The following is a 17,553-nucleotide window of genomic DNA, read 5'->3' on the forward strand; positions in this document are numbered from 1 at the left end:
CGAGCCATTTCAATTTCAAAAAATAAATATTATCTCTGACTAAGCAAACCTTGCATTACAATGAGGATCATTTTACTGTTTCAGGAAGATGAAGGATGCCTCTCTGCAGACGAAGAGAAGTCGTCGTACCTACCGGTCATATTTCTGCCCTCTCCGTCCATGCCGGCTTGATAGGCCCCCCGCTTTCTTTTATCTTATTATGGCCTCAAGAAAACAATATTCCGCTGTACTATTGCAGTCGCCCTTCTTTCTGTCTTTTTCCATTTCCCTCTCTCTATTTCTCTTCACTCTATCCTCTCTTTATTACGGTCCTCCATATCAGCTAGATGATTCCTCTGCTGCTGATATGGGAGTCTCAATATGCAATAAAGCAGCAGGATCACCTACCGAAGGGCCCATTGGTCTCGATAAAAGGGCGGCTCGATAAAACGGGGTCACATCAAAGTCTTTATCTTCAATCTAATGTAAAATAACCTCCCTGCAGTCAAGCTCGGGTCACGACTTATCCGTGGCTCAATCCAGAGTCAGATTTGTTAAGCGAGAGCATTCACACTGTTAGGTGCGAATGGAAAAGACAGGTTCTATTTGACACCGGCAGAGTGAACGCTGACCCCTGGAGCTCTGGGGGACCCACTGCCAAAGGTCACACCCCGATGGTGAAATGTTATCTGGCTTACGGCAAAGGATGTTTACATCACACGCAACAGTTGTAGGGAGACATTTCACAGTGGTTAAACACACCTCAGTTGTGTCGACATCTGTGAAATGTTTGTTGTATTTTATGCTTTATACACTTCTTGAAATGCGTGGAAATGCCATTTTATTTTTGGCCTTTTGCCATTCTTATTGGCAGTGATAGCACAGAGAGGAGAGGAAATGTTGCAGGGAATGATATTGGAAAATGACAAGAACCAGACTCGACAGCTCAGCCTCGCAAATGAAGTGTTGCTGTAGCAGCATTTATTATTATCCAGCACAACATCGTCCTGGAAACATTTAAATCTCGGTTTAGAGATAAAGCCTTGGTTATCTTTGGACGTTATCGTGAGTTTGAATTATGTGATCACAACTTTTAGAGATATGGAAGTACCAGCAAAATGTCAATGCATGAATGCATGAATGCAATGCATTCTTTGTTTATTTATTTTTAATGAATGCGTTACATAAATTTGTCAACATAATGCACAAGCAAGTGCAGGGTTTTTTCTGCAAGTATCAAAACCCATCATATTTAACAGTAATTATTGTAATAATGTCTCTATTATTTCTATGATAAGCATTTTTTTCTCTCCCAATTTAATTGCTATCCCCCATTGTGCTCATTTATACCAGAAACCAAATACTCCAAAACGGGCAAAAAACAGTGGAACCATTCACTTCTTTTTCCTACAACTGTACTTGTGGTATTCCTGAAACTCTAAATATGATTTTATAAATTTTTTACTGATGAAGATAGATCAAATTTCACAAAAATCACTCTCAATTGTGAGAGACTGATGATAAGATGTATAGCCACAGTTTGTGAGTCCTCAGATAATAGAGTCTGTGACAAATAGAAAAAGACTGGTCAGCTCTTGAGAGGACAATTCCAGGCAGCTGGTGGAGAGCTCTTCAAATTGCTAAACCTTTTGGACGAGCATTCACAAAAGATTTGACAAGTAAACAGTAGCACAAATGAGAGAGAAAGAGAGCGAGCGAGCGATGAGAGATTCGCCATGTGATGGAGGAGGACTCCATTTCTGCTTTGCAGTCCATAAACAACCAGATTTCATGCGATTATCCATCACTGTTTCACAGCTCACAGATTCTGCCTCGTCTCCTTCTCATCCTCCTCCCTTTTCTCTTTCCTCCAGTGTCTTCCTTCTCCACCCTCCCTCCATCTCTCCGGTCCGACTTTGACCTTCTCTCTTCACGCAAGGCAGAACTGCTATTGATTAAATCTTGGCACGGGGTGTACAAACACGGAGATAAACCTGGGCGTAAAGTGAGAGATAGAGAGAAGCGTGCGAAGGCCAGGGACTCGTCCGTCCAAGGAGCTTTCCATCCTTTATTCCTGCTAACAGGCTCCTGAACAAGATCTCCCACTGTTCGTCTGTCTGCAGGGGCTCCAGTGACCATTAGAACAACAAAAAATGACCTTCCTCCCCTCTCCAATTCTCGTCTGTAGATTCCACGCTCCTTTCCTCTCCTCCTCCCTCGTTCCCTCCTCCTCACAGCCAGCAATCCTTTTCCCCATTTTTCAGACTAAAGAGGCCTACGGAATCATTCCATTCACACAGAGAGCAATGAATGTGTATGAATGTGACAGCCACATGTTGCACTGACACACAGAGATCCAATTATTCTGGAGGGTTCTAAACTTATCCTTAGGTTCAGCGGGAATTATGAAAATTTGCAGAATGGATTTAAATAGGGATGCACTGATTTAAAAATTTTAACCGATTCAATAATCTGAAAAACATTTCCATGTTATAGACAATAAATATTATCAATAAATATTAAATATTTTATACACACACTGCATATAAATGGTACATCACATTTTTATTGCTGTCAATCGATTAAAAAATAATAATGAATGTAATTTTTTTTTTCTGTAATTAAGCATGATTGATCGCACCTAACATTACATATTTTAATATTGTAATACTTTCACATTGAATCTCCAAATTAATGTAGAAACAACATAAAGACGGTATATTTTAAATATTTGTTTAATGGCATCTTTTTTTACAAAGCACTATGAGTGAAGGCCAGTATCACTGATGCCAGCTCTGATAATGATGTCTCTATTAAATTATTATTATTATTTTTTAATTTAAGCCATTAATTATAGCCATTCAACATTACAGTATAATTGAAAGCTATCAATTTTAGCTTTTAATAGGCTTTAAAAATATGACTACTTTTAATTTAAGTGAATTTAAAACAATCTTCACATAAACCCATGTAATAAATGTCACAGGTTAAATATACAGAAATTGAATAATCAAACTGCAGTCTTTATTGCATAAATTATAAATTGAATAGATTAATCCTATAATTAAAGCTACAAATGTTATTCAGTCAAGAGCAGTGAGCTAGTTCTACTTGTCTTTTGTTCTTTGATTAACATTAATGACAGACAGCAACAAGTTTATTAGGCTGCTGTCACTTTAAGATCTGACACACATCCTATTTTCTCACAATTCTTTAACATTAAAGGTGGTATCAGTGATTTCAGGCCCAAAAATATTTTTATCACATTCATTTAATCTTTCCTAACGATCCGCTAGCTGCCCGCCCCATAAGCATGCCGTCAAAAAAACGCGTCTCTGTAGGCAGCCTAGGCTCTGAGATCTGCACACAAAAACAAATGGTTTAGCCAAACACTCAAAACCAAAACAAATAGTGTTCCAACCAATCACCGACAGGGGGAGGGTGTTGTGAGGTTTTGTGCTCGTGCACGGCTGCACGCGAAGTCAGAGCTGAAGAAAAAGCTGGCTCAAAACCTCACAACACCCTCCCCCTGTCAGTGATTTTACTGATAAAATAAGCTAAAAACTTTTTTAAATGATTTTTTACATAGAAAATAGTGAGTGTGTGTTCTAAATAAAACAATTTAAACTATAGTTATGTCAATGTCAAGTGAATTTAGGCATCAAGACATTATAATTTAAAGTATGAAATATGGATGAACGATTTATTTTGAGATCTGCTAAAGAAAAAAGTATTTTTGAATGATAGAAAGTCCTTAATATAATAGAGGTGAGACCTCTATTATATGAAAGACTATTTATAGAGGTGGGACCTCTATTATAGGAAAGTGCTCTTCAAGAAATTGTGCATAAATCTCATAATCTGCTATGCCTTTAAATTAGTGTTAGATGATGACAAACATAATCTTAAATCTAAAAACAGACATAAAAGAATGTCCACAATTTAATATCCAATATCAACAGACACTAATGAATAAAATAAATTATTAATATTGGCCTTTATGGTATAACACAAGGGATCTGTTCAAATTTCACGTCCACCATTCATTGTAGTGCTCCACCATAAACAGCATCATTTATGATGTGTCAAATAACAAACTTGAAAGTAGCTTTCTGATAGGATATAAGAACTATTTCATCTCTGTCAACTAAACGTCTGTTTTACGGATTTATTAAGGGAATTTCATTTTGCCTTGAGGCGGTTCTTGTATATTTGGCTCATACTGATGAAACATGAGGAATCTAGCACTGCCCAGCACGCAGCTCAAGGGTGCAACTCTGAGACGGCCATTAAAGAGACAGTAATCACACACACACACACACACACACACACACACACACACACACACACACACACACACACACACACACACACACACACACAGAAACACTTCAGTCCACCTTCCATTTGAGGAGCTGTTATTAAACTCACTCCAATAAGTACTAGCCACCAGTGACAGAGGATATATATATATAAAAAAGGACTTGAGGTAAAAGTGCTTACCCCGCACCCTCTGACTACATCCATAAACCTGTACTCCATCAAACCAGAGACGGGACCCATTTGCCTGCTTAACGTTCATCCTTCACAGGCAGCCGGTCAACTCAACTCACGTTTTAAAATGCTTGGTCAATTCCAGAACTAGATGATCGGGGGAGGGGGGGGCGGGGGTCTCCAGTGAGACTCAGGACTTTACATCAGAGGACTTTAGGGATGAAGAGAGAGAGGGGTTAGGGACAGTTGCCTGGAGTTTTGCACAGCGCCTCTGAAGACTGCAGTCCCTAAGGGGGAGATGCGTCGGCATCTTGTATTAAAACAGGAGATCTCAAAGAGGGAAATGAAGGAAAATAGCAGAGAATCTGTCAGCAGCTCAGAGTCATCTCTGTGGAAACAACCCTCTCACATCACGGAGAGGTGCGAGGAAGTGAAGCCCATATAAATCATAAAGGAACGTGGATATTTACTCTGGGAATGTGAGTATAGGCTGTTGTATACAGTCATTGACAAGGGAATTATCTACTGGGTCATTCTGCAAAACACGATGTGGGTCCCTCATAAGCATAAAAAGGACTTTGACAAAGAGTTGCTGATGCAAATATTTACTTAATTAAAATGTATTTAATATTAAACACACACACACACACAAAAAGTTTAATTAAATATAAATTAATTATGAGGAGGCTTTTTTATTCTATACTGTGTATATATATATATATATATATATATATATATATATAAAAAAAAAAAAAAACATCAGTGAGATTGAAGAAATTAATACCTTTATTCAGTAAGGATGCATTGAAATAATCAATCTTAAATGGCTCCTGCTAGCATACTGCTTCCAGTAAGTGACAAAATAACGCCAAGATTTTCCTATTTACATGTCGTGATTTGTATAGTCACAGCGTGTACAAATAACAAGGTCACATGAGACACAGCCATCTTCTAACCGTACCGTATACATACTGGGAACTATATTCTCAGAAGGCGAAGCACTGCTACTTCTATGTTGCTGCTATTTTGTCACTTATTGGGAGCAGTATGCTAGCAGGAGCCATTTACCTCCAGTCTTTGTGCTAAGCTAGGCTAGCGGTGGGTGCGTCAGACAGAGTTACAGCACGAACAGAGATGAGAAGGGTATGTACGGACTTATCTAACTCTGGGGGATACGGTGAATAAGCCAAAGTCCCAAAAAGTCGGCGTGTTCCTTTAAAAATCCTTATAAAAAGGAAAGTTAAAAGTTACCTTATTAAAGTTTCATTGAATGACACCAATGATCTCATCAATGTTTCTCTCTCTCAGAGGCACTGTGGAAAGGTGCAGTGAACTGACCTTATTGGATGACAACCAGTAACTGCAGCCTCAACTTCACTTAAGGCTCTTCCTTATGGAAACTTTATGTGCCATAAAACAGACAGACAGTTAGCATAAACCCACAGAAGAGTAGTTCTAAAAGTCTGGTTCTAAAAGTTCCAAGGCCTGTTTTAAATGTCATTCATTCTCCTTAAGCAACAGACATGATGCAAACATGCAGTTCAACCCGATCACCGAACAAATTTAAAGAAAGTATCTGAAGTATTTGGCTACACTCTTGTATACTAATAATAATAATAATAATAATTCATTACATTTATATAGCGCTTTTTTCGGCACTCAAAGCGCTTTACAGTCAAATACTGTAGTCAAATACTAAGCATGACAAACTGATCAAGCACACACTTAGTGGCCAGTTACAGTATATACCAATAGAGTAGTGTCTGCTAAGATTAAATTAACATGATTCTTCCTAATTTTTGTTACTTATACAACCACATTTTTTTATAGTAATTATTATAAGGTATTATTATGAGTAATTATTATGAGGTAAAATAAATATTTAGTTCAAAATACAAAATCATTTTTGAAAAGTCAGTGTTTCGAAAATCTTTTCAAATAAAAATGAAATAATTACATAAATAATGATTTGCTTACTGTCTGGACAATATTCAGGACATTCTGTCTTTGCGTTATAGAAGCTCTAAATTTACACAGATGAAAAACAATTACACTAATGAGGGAACAATTACCTTACAATCTGCCTCTATCTGTGAATCATTAAAATAACAGCCCCATTTTCCGGGTGCTAATATGGGACTTTCATTTCCTCTTTGTACTTTCTACAAACTTCAATTTTGAGCTCAGATACATCAGATAAAATAAAAAAATAAAAAAAAATAAAAAACTCAGAATGGAAAAAAATTACAACATAGCAATTAAATGTCAAAATAGCGCACGTCTGTCAGTCTCTTTCTATCTCTCTCTCTCTAGAAAACTAGAATTTAAAAAATAAATACTTTTATTCAGCAAGGATTCATTCAACTGATCAAACATGACAGTAAAGACATTTATCATGTTACAGAAGCTTTCTATTTCAGATAAATGCTGTTCTTTTGAACTTTCTATTCATCAAGGAATCAATTGTACACAAAAAAACAAATTGTACACAACTGTTTTCAAAATTGATAATAATCAGAAATATTTCTTAAGCAGAAAATCAGCATATTAGAATGATTTCTGAAGGATCATGAGGAAGGATCATGATCATTGATATAAAATATATAAACATATAAATTTGACATATACATTTTAAAATATTGCTGATTACTTACACTTAAAAAATGTCTAACCTCTCCAAGTCAAAATTTTCTAGTGACTGGTCACATCTAAATTTTTAAATTGGCCCAAGTGTAATTCTTGTTGCAATAGTCTGTTAACATTGGCTCAATGAGAAATAATACGTCAGACTAATTGAAAAATTTAGATGTGACCAGTCACTAGACATTTTTGACTTGGGGATGTAATTTTTTTACAGTGTACAAAGAAAGCACTAAATGGTTTAGCTCCGCAGTACTTGAGCGAGCTCTTAAAGCATTATAGTCCTTCACGTTTATTGCGATCTCAAAATTCGGGCCAGTTGTTAATGCCTAGAATATCAAAATCGACTGCTGGCGGGTAGATCCTTTTCCTATTTAGCACCAAAACTTTGGAACAGTCTTCCTAACATTGTCCGGGAAGCAGACACGCTCTGTCAGTTCAAAGCTAGACTAAAAACACAACTCTTTGACCTAGCATACACATAACACATTATAGACTTCTATAATTCAATGTTGTGCAGCATAGATTAGGCCAGCCGGAACCGGGAACACTTCCCATAAATCCTGATGTACTCGTTGCATCATAAGAAGAACGGCGTCTACGCTAATAGTCTCACTGTTTATCCCGAGGTTTACCGCAGTCCGCCGGATCCAGGCCATATCCAGATCTGATGAAGGACCTGCGCCTGGACGCGACGACAACGCAGTCCTGAAGTGTTAACTAGTCCCTCCCCCTTTTACCTCTCTACAGATAAAGCGTTGTCGGGATAATTCCGGTTCTGGATACAAATTCTGTATTATAAATTTTAAGGCCAGACAAGTAGTTTGTTGAGGGTTTGTTTGTAGGAAAGGACTACACGCCTGCGCACACATATATTCAAATGCGCATCCCTATAGACTGAACTCGTAATTCTCATGTGCACGCCATCAGCAGAAGTTCTCACGGGTTCGCGTTTTTGAAAGTTTGCGCAGAAAGAACTTAAGAGTTTTCTGTTAAAACGGTGTCATGTTAGCGGCCCCTAAGTTAATAACTAATGATCGTTGCGACGGAAGTGAATCAATCAAAATGAACTTTAGCTGGACAATAATTTATTCTAGAGCAGCTATAAAGCCAAAACAATCTCTGTTACTTTATTTTCCGGAACAATCTATATTGTTAAAAGCGCTATATAAATGAAGATGACTTGACTTGACACTATATTACCATTTTTTTTTTTGCTGTATTTTTGATTAAATAAATGCAGCCTGGGTGAGCAGAAAATACCTATTTCAGAAAGATTTAAAAAATGTAATATTTAGTAATCTGGAAAGACAGAGAGAGACAGCAAGTGAAGCAGAGTGTGCCGGTCAGGCCCTCAGGCTGGATTCTGTCTGTCTGCTTGTCTTTGAGTCTCTGCTCTTTGTTGCAGTAAGTGCTCTTGCTAGCCTGTCAGATCCACAACTGTTGCTCTGTCTCTTTCTCCAGCTCCACATCTGGAGAGGAGCAGGCAGTCAGAATTCAACACAACAAGCCACCTGTGTGAGGGAGCCGGGCTGGAGTCACGTGACGGGTCTCTGTTGAGATTGACGGGCTCTTTGCCAACGGAAACTGACTGAAGGTTGCATGAGAGAAGAGGATGAAACTGGGGAGCGCTGTCTAGACATGCAGTTCATCTGAGTCATGATAACTGAGCATCAACAAAGACCCCGAGGCCTTCCGCTTTTATGCAAAATAAACATTTATATATGCTTAAATATTTAATCCAATACACTTATTTTAATCTACAAAGATCATGCTGCTTGGACTATACAAGATCCGGATAACATACACTGCAAGCTTAAATAATTCACATCCATAAATGCAGATCTGAGTTTGATCTCTTTTAAATATTCAGATGGCTCCAGCGTTTCACACTCGGATATGGTTAATGGATCTGGATGCGTAGCCTTCAAAACAACTTTATTCTCCATTTGCTGATGCGAACTCGACATTCGAAATGGGCAGCGACGAACAGACGAGCTGACGGTAGAAGAAGCTTCTACGCATAATCATCCATCAAAGTGACTGTCAAAACCCGCTATGCTTCTCTGTCTTTATAACGCTGTTAGAGGACTTTGATGACTAAAGATACAATAAACAGATGTGACGATTGCTGTTGAACATGACAGTTGTTGCGAGTCTGCATTTTAAAGTGGTGAAAACAGGCCGTGCGAGCGTATTTGCTGTGTTTGGACACGTGCGTGTACGTGGGGACGCTCGTACGAATTCATCTTCATAAACCTCTGGATAGAGAGGAATCGGATTAGTTGCATTGCAAAAGCGAATGTAAAACGTTTGTGCTCATATATACCTCACCAGCTAGCAGACTTCTAAAAAACAAAGTGTTTGACCCTGTGAGGCGAAGCATTAACAGAGCAAAAGAGGTAATTGAGATGTACTAGACGGCTCTTTTTGTGGAACGCTGTTTGCATTTACTTGCCTCATTGAAAGTGAAAGATATGAGAGAAGTAATCCTAGTGTATTACACTGAATCCAGGCTTGTTCTCTGGTGCTTTACCTATAGCACGTGTGTGTGTGTGTGTGTGTGTGTGTGTGTGTGTGTGTGTGTGTGTGTGTGCACGCTAAGTTCCCCCTCACAGGACCTCTGTTTAACTACATCACGTCTGTGTGTTACACCAGAGAGTGTTTTACTACTGCAGTCCAAGCTGTTGTAGCCTCATCCTGCTCTCTTTTTCTTCATTCCCTCTCTCTCTTTCCCTCTCTCCTCCATCTCCGCAGGTCATTAAGACTGTTGTACTGCCACATACCCAAGAACAGAGGACATAAAAAGACAAATAAGGCTATAAAATGCCCCTATGCCTGTGCATACAAATGTATTGCCTCTCACTCTCTCTTGTTCTATCTCAATGTCCCTCCCTCACTTTTTTCCCCCTCATCCAGTATCCATCCTTTCATTCTTGCTTTATTTCTGACATTATATCTTCTATATGAATTATAAAAAGGCTGATTGCACATGCTAATGAAATGGCATGAGGCCCCAAAAAAGTATTCTGGACATTTCTGGACACTTAAAAAATATATGTGTTTCTCTGCATTAGATCAGGGGCTTTTTGTCTTTTCAGCTACCAGTGTTATTTTAGTATTATTTATATAATGGTATTTAATAATAATTTGAATTAGCTTTTAATATTATATTTTCAGTTTTAAGTACATATATTATATTTTAGTTTAAAGGTATAGCGGAGGATGTTTTACTTCCTGGTGGGTAACCTATACTATTGGTCCTCCTAATTGTCAATCATTCTGGTGAATCAATCAAACTTTTCAAAAAGTGGAGAGGGCGGGTCTTATCTAAAATTTGGAAAGATCCTCCGCTATACCTTTAAGTTATAGTGATTTTGTTATGTGATTTCGTCCTTTTTATTAGTTTTTACTTTTATTATATTTCTATTTAGCTTTCATTTATTTTTATTTCAGTTATGGTCATTTTAGTACTCAACTTATTTTATTTCAGTTAGAGAACATTTCAAATTTTCATTTGAGTTTTTTTAAGCTTAAGTTTGTCATCTAATATTTATATATATTTTATTTCAATTAATGCAAATGTTATTAAATAGTTTTAGTTTTAGTTAACAATAAAACTGACCCCTACTCAAATTTAACCGAGACTTCTAATATAAAAAAACCCACTTCTAATCATTTGCATATTTGCATATAGTAACTTCAAATAACAGCAATAGAGCCACCACAAACAATGCTCGAGTTTCTCTAGTTACGTTTGACAACCTTTAGAAAAATCAGCTTCACCATCATCACAGGAATAAAAAACATCTTGAAATATATTACAATAAATAATTGTTATTTTAAATAATATTTCATGATTTTTTACTGTATTTGTTGATCAAGTAAATGCATCTTTGGTGAACATAGGAGACTTAAAGAGGTGATCAGGGTTTATGTAATCTGGGTGAATGTTTCACAGGCTGTATCAGTAACAGCAGCAGATTCACCCTGTACACCCTTAAGTCTGTGTATCTGTTCTTTCATTGATGTAACATGTAGTTCAATCATGACAACTCTCGGAATAGTTTTAGCATGCTAGTGAATATGGCAATGTTAATGTATTTAGTCTTAGCGAACTAGATCTGCTCGCAGCTGCTGCTACTGTTTATTATTGATGCTGCAGAGCAAGTATGGATTTACTGATAATTGATACACAGACACACCGCGGTGAGCATGTAAGATATGCTGCTGTTGCTGCTGTATAAATAGACAAATCCTGTAGCAGATCTAGGCAGGTGGAGCCTGGGGAGGAGTTTTTCAAGTGTTTCAAAGGAACTCTAATAGCGCACTGCAGGGCTAGCTTACAGCAAACAATGAACCAGAGAATTTAAATGTTGGGCCAGCAATCTAATTGGTTGCAGGATCAGCAGAGGCCAATCAGCATGCAGCATTTGGTAATGATGTGTTTGCTTGTAGATTGAATGTAAAGGAAATATCAGCCTGCGCCCTCTAGAGTTTCATGAGTGAAGTAGATATTTTTGCCATTAATTTTCCCCCCAATATATTTGCCCTTTCAAATCCCATTTAATGTGAAACTGATTTCTTTTTTACCATTGACACCATATTTCTTATCAATAAATGTCCTTTCATCAGTGGCTTCCCGTGCCTGGCTCTCCTTGACGAACGTGAAAGTGATGAAGGCCCTAAAAGAGGGCTTTAATCTCTCGAGCATTCCTAATGAGTTTTCCTCTACAATTATTTGATAAGAGCGGAGACGGCACTGTAGGCACTGTCACTGATCCAGTACCTGTCCAGATCATGCACGCGCACACACACAGTCATGCATCCTCAAAGACACTTACATGTGTCCGCCTCCTTAAAGAAAAAGATGTGCAGTAACGCAGACTCAAACATGCAGTGACTAACCACACTGAGGCCCAGCTGCTCCCGCTGCAGGTAATCCAGATTTCGGCGCTCCAGGCTGGCCAGGTAATGTTGCAGACGGGAGTAGGTGTAAGGGTAGCAGTATGCAAACTGATAAACGTCATCCTCACGGTCGAAACAGAAGGCGAAAGACATCACATAGTTCCTCCGATGGTCAGGGCACCGATAGTAATACACATTCTTGGCTGGCAATCTTTGCCTGTGACAAAGAAAGAAAGAAACATGACAATAAAATGCACCCTGTTTGCTTTCTCAATAGATCCATTAACGTTAAAATAAATAAAAAATAGTTTGTGTTCATAATCTTTAATCATTAGTGTGACATTAAACATTCTCTATGACACTTTACGTCTGATGTAACCAAGGCGGCATGCACTCTAAAAAACTTATTTTTTCAACCCAAATGCTGCGTTGAGACTGTTGGGTACTGAAGCTGGGTTGATTTGACCCAATTTGGGTTGATAATCGTTCATAATCAGGAACCAAACGGTGGGTTGGGAATGTAGCCGTAAAAGAGAGCATGCACGTCACACAGGTTCAAATGTCAAAGTAAGAGAAGACAGAGTACTTTGAAACTGACTGCAGCGAGAAATGTGCTAAATTAAAACTGGATTTTGGATATTGTCGGAGTGTTTTCTCTCTCATCAAAATCACTTTAGTGGTGATAGACGACTGATGAACTGGAACTAAACAGGCTGGAATGGCACTTGAGTGATTATAAATGCTTTAAACAGCGATGGTAAAATCCTGTCAATTCGCTATAATACAAAGTTTTCCCCATAATTTCAGTGTTTATGTATTTCTTGCCGGTGTGGTGAAGAGATAAGTCCCAGCTTAGGACCCAAGCAATCCGATTGGTTCAAAGCACATTTTATGGGTAATCCCTTTAGTGCATGGTTAAAAATCAGATATCACTTTATTATATATAAATCGTTTGATGTTATAACGACGATTAATGTCTTTTAACTTACAGTACATATTTCATATACTAGTATATAACCAAAGCTATAAATTGTGAAATTAAACATTTCTTGTTCTCAGAGGTTTTTTTTTTAGTTAGCTTAGATAGTAGCATCATACAGCTATCCGAAATGATTAGAGATAACTTTTCTTTTTCACCATCTACAATATTTTTCGATAAAAAACTTCGATAACAAATATGATACAAGCATAATTCTGTTTAAGAATTAACTGACATGACATACTTGTCATTAAAAAAAAAATGCTTTATTGCTTAATAACAATTAACAATGTCGCTAAACATGCAATTTCTTTCACTTTAACTATATAAATAATCAGGATAAAAATAAAAGATTATTACATTAATTAAAGTTTGTTTGATTACATTAAGAATCGCGAGAACAGCTTCAGATCAGGCATACTACTGGGGTCCTAAGCTGGGACTCATCACTTCGCTGGGACTCAACACTTCACCACACCGGCCGTAGCGTTACTAGTATGTTCATTGGCTAGAGAAAAAAATCAACAAAATATGGTCAAAATAGTTCTTATATGGAAGTCATTAAATATTATATTTGAAAGATTTTTTTTTTAACTGTATAAGCATGTACAACTGGGGAGTTGTCTTTCTTTTTTTTTACTTTTTCTCCCTCACATACACATGTACACATTGTTTAAACTCAAAAATGTTGTCCATTTGATTATTTTATTACTGTTGCCTGTGTTTTTACTCTAGTACTTCTGTGTGATTTTGATTTCCAACCTAATTTAGGTTTATTTTAACCCAGCAATATAGTAATTGTAGTGGAGTTAAATAAAACGCATCATTTAACATTTAACATTTAACCCAACCCAACTGGGTCAAAACAATTGGGTTATTTTTAACTCTCAGCCTTTTTTTAGAGTGTACAGTAGGTGGGGAAATATTATTAATCTGTCATATCATTACAATCACAATTCAAACAAGTCAAGAACGATCAAATAAAATCACAAGCTACATTATTTCCTGCCCAACATTCTGTTTAATTTGGAAATATCTTACATGACTGAAGTTCAATGTGTTGCAAAATTACGTTTCATGTCATCAGTGGCAGTGAATAAGATTCTTTGGGTGTGATAGACAATTGCTTTCTGACATGACTATTTACTTTTGATTTGAAAAAAAAAGAGAAGGAAAGAAAAAGAGATGGAAAGTGAAGAGACATTAAGATGAAATAACATGAAGTGAATAAAATAAAGTAAAAGAAAAATAGAAAAGAGGCGTGAAGAGAAGATGAAGTGAAGAAAAGGATAAAAATATTAAATAAATAAATATATATTTAAAAAAACAATAATAATGAAAAATCTTATAATCTTGTAAATAATATTGTAAACTTGCAGGCCAACCAATCCTCTACATCAGTTACTCACATTACTGCTGTTCAGACAGCTCTCTCTCTCTCTCTCTCTCTCTCTCTCTCTCTCTCTCTCTATGCCTATCCCTTTAAAATCCCATCTAGATAAAGGCAAACACTACTAGCAAACTGTAAACAATGAACATTTCTGCAGTGCACGATGAGCTGGGTGAACAATGAAAGCAATGTTATTTGCATATAAAATGATATACTGTGCTGTTAATCAGTTTTATGTGGAGCTACTGAAAGTAAATCTGCACCATCTGCAGAGAGAGAGAGAGAGAGAGAGAGAGAGAGAGAGAGAGAGAGAGAGAGAGAGAGAGAGAGAGAGAGAGAGAGAGAGAGAGAGAGAGAGAGAGAGAGAGAGAGAGAGAGAGAGAGAGAGCAAATAGCAGTGAAGGACAGGCAAAGAACATACGATGGAAGGCAATAGAGGGAATAACAGCGGGAGGGAGATAGTGAGAAGATGAGAAAGAGAGGAAAGATCAGAGCTGGGGTGGGTTGACTGTGGGACAGGGAAGAGAGAGAGAGAGAGAGAGAGAGAGAGAGAGAGAGAGAGAGAGAGAGAGAGATCAGATGGAGATGCTATCTATGTGAACAGCACAGAAGCTTCCACACGGCCATACTGATAAGAGAGAGGAAACAGCTCTCTAAAATCAACCTCCAGTCCTTCCATCTCATTCCTTTCCACTAAACAACTCACATACACACTGTACACTGATGTAACTGGGTTAGTGTCTTTGTTTGAACGCTTCAAAAGTTATAAACACACACCTGCTCCCTTATCTTCAGTCACCCACACGCATAAATACATATAAAAACACAGACATATACGGATCCAAAAGCCTGAGACTTATATTGAAAATATGAGAATCCTTTTTAGGATTTTGAATATTTAAATTGAAGAAAAGACATCATGTAAAATAAATAAGAAATACTTCAGATTGCGACTAATCTACGTCACTATTTGAATATTAAAATAAACAAGTTTATAACATTGATAACCATCAAGCTAAAACTACTTAAACATTCTGAAATTCATTAATTAAAAAATAAAATAAAAAAAATAAAAAAAAGTTGCATATATATATATATATATATATATATATATATATATATATATATATATATATATATACATATATATATATATATAAAGCAAAATGGACTTACTAAACAGGGCAAATTTGCATGAGGTTGCAATTCCAAAAAAGTGCCGATGGGAGTGGAAAGTTCTGCGCACGATCTACTGACTACGTGCAAATTAATACACAAATACACAGACGGATCATTTCCATAATGACCAACTCAATCTACCAAGAGCAGAGCAAATTAGCGTCTGGTTTAAGATTTATTGTTTAAATAACGGTGCAAATACCAGTAAATTGACTATAGCGCAAACCTTAGTAAATCACCTTGCATGATTCATTTAAATACTCTCCTCCCATACATTTTGCGTATGCAATTTGCAATAAGGTCAGCCACAAAAATAACCACTTTTCACTGCGTGTCTTTAGTAAATCCTGATGGTAGTTTTTAAACACCAAAAGAGGGTTGGCGCTGGCGCAAGCTGTTCGTAAATTTGGCCCTATGTGATAGAGGAACGATATTTGGCTAGTCAATTAGCTACATAAGTGTAATTTTTGGATATCATAGGCATGTTCCAAATGCTGTCAACATGCATACAACATATGCATTGCTCAGCTTGTTTCCTGTATAGGGAGCCCCTCGGGTGCAGCATTGTGATTGGCCGTTTAAAAGAGCACGTTCCACCCTGACGTTCATTAGAAAACCCGTGAGAAATAAAGCTATGTAGAACTATGCAAATATGGAAACAGCCACACACAGTGCATGCCAACATAACAGAGCTTCATCCATACACACACACTGCACAATGTACACAGACTCCTCTGCAACCTGAACAAAGTGAACCGCTGAGCCGAAATGAAAGTGAATTAGCTTTTCTCTGTGGAGGAAAAGACAGCAAATGAACGATCAAGCTGAGAAATCCTCTGGGGGACTTCTACAACACTGCTATCTCTACGTGTCTCAAAAGAGTGTTAACACACAGGACAGGTGCCTGCTTGGTCCAAACTACACTCTACTGCTAACACACACTCACAGAGACACATTAAATGATCTCTAATGCATGTCAGGCTTGGCGACAAAATACTACATCACGAACAAACACATGACCCTTCACTGTCAGTTACTTACATCTCAACACACACTCATCCCACTCAATCACATGACACCTAAAAAACACAAAATGACACCCACAATTCACACACAAACACAATTTTGTTCACTCATATTCAATTAACCAATATGTAAAAACCTGTAAATGAAGTAGTGTATTCTGAAAGACTTCAATTATTAGATCCATTTTGTTCATTTGAATAGACACAGGTAAACCAACATATAGGTTGTCTGGGTCCCCAAAATAAAAACTTAAAATGTAAGTAAACAAATAAATGAATAAATACATACATTTTGTTCACAAATGAGCCTCCATTTAGGACCATCAAAATATTTTTTCAGGTTTATTATTATTAGGGATGTAACGATACCCTCATGTCACGATTCGATACATATCACAATACTGAACTCACGATACGATATTATTGCGATACTACAAGACATATGATAAAAGGTTGACAAAAAATGAACTGTTGATTAAAATGCTAAATTTGATATTACATTGTGGGTGTAAATGAATAGGCTTGGTAACCCAATGCACAGGACAATGGTGACACCAGAATAAAAATATTCATGATTCTGAAGTTGAAAATACAGAATTATTTTAGATGAATATGCTTGCACTCTGTCACTGACTAGATATATTTAAAATAATGTAGGCCACTTTTTACTGGTAACATAAGACATTTGGCATTATCAGGACACACAAATATTCCCCATTGGATTGTTATACATTATATTCAACATTATATATATATATAGTAGTTTAATGTAGTACTGACACCAAAAATTTGGAATTTTCTCACAGTAATTTTTATTTTGGGTGAACTATCCACGATACATATTGTTGCATTTTTGTATTGCGATATATTGTGACACAATATTTTGTTACATCCCTAATTATTATACATATTCTACCCCCTTATTCTCCTTACAGTAATGCATTCTACTGTTACTATTC

At 36.9% G+C, this 17,553-nt stretch overlaps 1 protein-coding gene across 1 annotated transcript in view; it reads right to left on the bottom strand.

The window, feature by feature from the left end:
• The window catches only part of agbl4 (AGBL carboxypeptidase 4), a 337,210-nt gene that overhangs the window by 146,968 nt on the left and 172,689 nt on the right, over window positions 1-17,553 (bottom strand). The window contains exon 5 of the mRNA XM_082188305.1: window positions 12,022-12,238. Within this exon, the coding sequence (XP_082044431.1) occupies window positions 12,022-12,238 (217 nt within the window). The remainder of the gene's footprint in view (window positions 1-12,021; window positions 12,239-17,553) is intronic.

Source organism: Leuciscus leuciscus, assembly GCF_965113295.1.
Source record: "Leuciscus leuciscus genome assembly, chromosome: 13".
NCBI lineage: Eukaryota > Metazoa > Chordata > Actinopteri > Cypriniformes > Leuciscidae > Leuciscus > Leuciscus leuciscus.